General features: G+C 38.8%; 1 protein-coding gene across 5 annotated transcripts in view; it reads right to left on the reverse strand.

Annotated features, from left to right (window-relative positions):
- The window catches only part of LOC103129283 (actin filament-associated protein 1-like), a 17,819-nt gene extending 15,037 nt beyond the window's left edge, over positions 1-2,782 (reverse strand). For 3 of the 5 annotated variants that reach the window (XM_016664945.1, XM_007540328.2, XM_016664946.1), the window contains exons 1-2: positions 2,654-2,780; positions 1,937-2,012 (exon numbers count right to left, since the gene is read on the reverse strand). In XM_016664945.1, the coding sequence (XP_016520431.1) occupies positions 1,937-2,012; positions 2,654-2,737 (160 nt within the window). In that variant the 5' untranslated portion in view covers positions 2,738-2,780. Of the gene's footprint in view, positions 1-1,936; positions 2,013-2,653 lie in introns of all 5 variants that reach the window. The other 2 variants (XM_007540327.2, XM_007540329.2) reach the window with 2 other exon arrangements.
- Between the last annotated feature and the right edge of the window lie 1,027 nt (positions 2,783-3,809).

The following is a 3,809-nucleotide window of genomic DNA, read 5'->3' on the forward strand; positions in this document are numbered from 1 at the left end:
AAAACACAATCTAATTTGAAATCTCTCCTAGTTGTTAGCATGTTTTGATTGAAAAAGCCTAAATATAGTTTTTGGACTAATATTTAGGTTACCTGTAGTTACAGCAGATTGCCTGCTAAATCTTTTGATCTGCCTTTTGTCTGTGTGGGAAAGAATCAGGAGAAGTTCCGGCTTTCACACTGATCTGTGAAAAGCCATTTTCACAGATCACATAACAGTATGAGTTCAGCCAGTGGAGGAGAAGCTCTGCTTCCACTTTGTTTAGATAAAGGGACAACTGATGTTTGATCTTGAAAACAAATTGTAGGGAGTTTCTAACTTTTAAGAGGATCCGAGACAGCTCCTGGTTGGATGAACAAAGATGCACCTTATTTGAATAAATTAAAGAGAAGAATACGCCTTTGCTATAAAAATTTGTGCACGTGAGGAACAAACCAGATTTGCTTTTGCAACTCCCCAAAGATGTCTTTGCCTTTCTTTCTTTCCTTCTGTCTTTCTTCATTTCTATTTGTCTCAGGTAAATGAATGTCTGTTTTAGTGTGTTTGAAGTGTCTGTGTTGTCAATGTGATTTTATACTTTTAAATGTTAGAATAAACTCTGAAAATGTATAACGTGGAGCGTTGACTGTCATCTCTATGTGGCTTTTGTTTCCACGCATGGGATCATTGATCATTGGGGTTAGAGCCCCAGTTAAATGACATTTAACTGAAGTCCTAGAAGGGGTGTGGGTTTTAATGTTTTTATCTTTTTTAATCTTTTTCAAAATGTCTTTCTCTCTCACTGTTTTTTCAATGTCACATGCTGCTTTTATTTTAACTATGTGAAGCACTTTGAAATGCCTTGCTGCTGAAATGTGCTATACAAATAAAATCTGACTGACTGACTGACTGAATCTGGGAGGACAAGAGAATATAATGAGCCAGAAGTTAATGATTTTATTCTCTACAGAGAGTACGGGTCAGGAGGGACGTGGCAACAGATATCTGTAATTTAAATGCAAGGTAAGGCAGGACCATCTGGACTGACAAGAGACTGTTTTTTATAATAATTTTATAAAGATTGTTTGAATTCCTGTCACTAATAAATATATTGTTTTGTTGTATAATTGTCAAAAGAGCAGTGAGACAATAAAAATCTGCATAGACTCATTGGAATGACACTAACTAACTTGTCACTGAACACAGTGTTGCTCACCTTTTTCACTGGGACAGGGGTGAGGGCTTATGCTGGTATCGGGGTTAGAGCTGCTGCTGACTGACTTGTCTGTTAAGTGTGGTAAAAGGTACAGGGACAACTTAAATATATGAATATGTTGATAGATTTTTGTTTCCTTGCTTCTTTAAATGGTAGTGAAATGGAGGCAAACAGTCTGTAGCTAAGCTAACTGTGCTAAATGGTTGATAATCTCACACAGCCTAATCACCTCTCGGAGAAAAAATGGGTTCCAGATTGACAGTCTTGTCTTTTTCTCTCTCTCTCTTTTTGTAAACCTGACTTTACTATTTTTCTTAGCAGCATAGTAAATGCCACAGTCTTTCTTGTCTTCTACTGACTGCTGCTGAACATTGTCACCATCAAGCGCGCCAAGCAGGAATGAACCATTTCATGCAGATCCAGAGGGGCGTTGGGGTTTCAGTGCAAATATGAATGTGTGCATTTTGGTCTTTGAGTGGTAACATTTATTTTTTACTGATGAAAGCAATTTAAAGAACACGATATAATTAATTTTGTAATTGACAGGGCCCCAGTTTTTTTTCTATTTCTATGAAGAAAAACACAAAATTATTTTGTGGAGGGCCCTCTGTCGGTCAGGGACCCTTGGAATTATCCTAACTTTTCCCCCCTTTACCGTGCCCCGATGACATGAACTGTATGTTTACATGCTGCTAAAGTCAACCGAAATGTTCCACATTGTTTACTTCCTGTGACTCTCACCTTGATCTTTGCCGTCACTGTGTCCATTCTCATGGATTGCTTCACCATCTGAGCTCGGCCGGTCAGATGATGTTCTCTGTCAACAGAAAATCACCAAAGCAGAAGAGGAGTGTCTTCAAAGAGGAGTAACCAGCATAGTTCCTCAATACTGAAGGGTTGAAAAAGGCACAACAGTGCCAAAGTTGCAATCTAAACGTAATGTACAAAATAAAAATTCCAGGAATTTCTGTAGCAGGTTGAACTGGCTGATAAAGCCGACTCTCAATCTGCAGTGTTAACTTACCAAGGGTTTGCAGTACAGTTCATATTTGCTGCAAACACATCAGGAGGCAAGTGATAAATGTGCACTTCATGTTTTAACGGCTCTGGAAACCTTTGCATCTATTGCTGTAACAACCGATTTGGTTAACTGTCCACCTCTTGCCTAAATGGGAAAAAATGTAGATTTTTGTGGAAAACCAAATTCTGCCCCGTCTATCAAGTATGTCACCAAATTAAGTTTAGTTCAAAAACAGTAACTAGGACAGAGAATATCTAATAAAATTATTTAAAAGAATAATAAACTTGAAATACCAAGGCAAAAATTTTACAAATGTTGCAATTTTGGTCCCCAATCAAATAGAGTCTACTGAACTATCAGGCAGAAAAACATTCTTAAAGAGCAGACATACTTTGCAACGCCGCCAATCTTTAGAACATGTGGGTTTTATTTTTTACCTTCTCCAGTTCTGCTTTGAGGACAGGTAATCCAGATGCAGCTCCATCGAGGTCTGCACTTCCATTCACACACACCTCCCTCATCACCTTGAAAACAGAAGGAATACTATTTTAATTGGAATGCTGAGGACATTATACAAATGAAAAAACCCATATAATGAATGAGTGCAGAGTGAATTCAGTTTATACATCAACATGTCAACTCAGGTTGGCAGAATATTATCCAATAACGAAGGTCAATAACAAATAGGCGGATTCCTCATTTTAAAATATGTGAATATTTTTTTTGCAACATACCACCTAATTAAGCAGCTCATTGTAGAAAGCCTTCCAATGAGGTCTACATGTATGGTCTCTACCCTGTCTCTAATATGTTATCCTTCACTATACTGACCATAAGTTAGTCTTTAAGTTAAGGGATCAAAAGCAATGAAGACCCGGCGTTCTAGTAACTGCAGAGGAAGTAGATGGTCCCTGCATATCAAATCTTGGCTTGGCAGTGAAAGGGATCTACATGCATAACCCAAATGGTGGGTAGTGGGAAATGTAAAAATCTGCCAATACACTCTTTAACACACAAAACCTCTCCTATGTCCAATCCACATGCAGTCTAGACCAGCTCTGGCTTCACTGGCGTCCTCAACTTGTCGGGTTTTGGCTTGCAGGAAGCATAATTGGGTCTGGTTGGGGAAATGACAGACTGTGGCTCCATAGGTCTGGCTAAGAGAGCGACTCAGAGGCTGAGGGGGCGGGAATGGACTGTATATCTTCGATTGGAAAGAGGCAACCACTGTGGCTGCCTGATGTACTACTGAGCAAACTGGAGTCAGAGTTTGGGTGCCAAATATGACTTTTAATTAAAGGGATTCAAGATTAATTGCATATGGGCTAAATATGTTGTAATTTTCATATTAACTAAAAAAATCCTGTTTGTGATACACCAAAGAGTCATTGTACGAGCAAAATTGTTCAAGGCTCTAACAAGTGATTACTACATTCACAAGATAAAAACAAATGCACTGCTGACAGTTTTTATTTACAAATGACAGAACACCTGGCTAGAGAGCAAAAAACCCTGGGAGAAACGTCAGACAGGCAGCGCTGGGAGCTCTTTTTAATGCTAGTGGAGCTCTGTGGCAGTATAACCAGTTACTGC

The sequence above is a fragment of the Poecilia formosa genome, unplaced genomic scaffold (assembly GCF_000485575.1).
Source record: "Poecilia formosa unplaced genomic scaffold, Poecilia_formosa-5.1.2 Scaffold532, whole genome shotgun sequence".
Taxonomy (NCBI): domain Eukaryota; kingdom Metazoa; phylum Chordata; class Actinopteri; order Cyprinodontiformes; family Poeciliidae; genus Poecilia; species Poecilia formosa.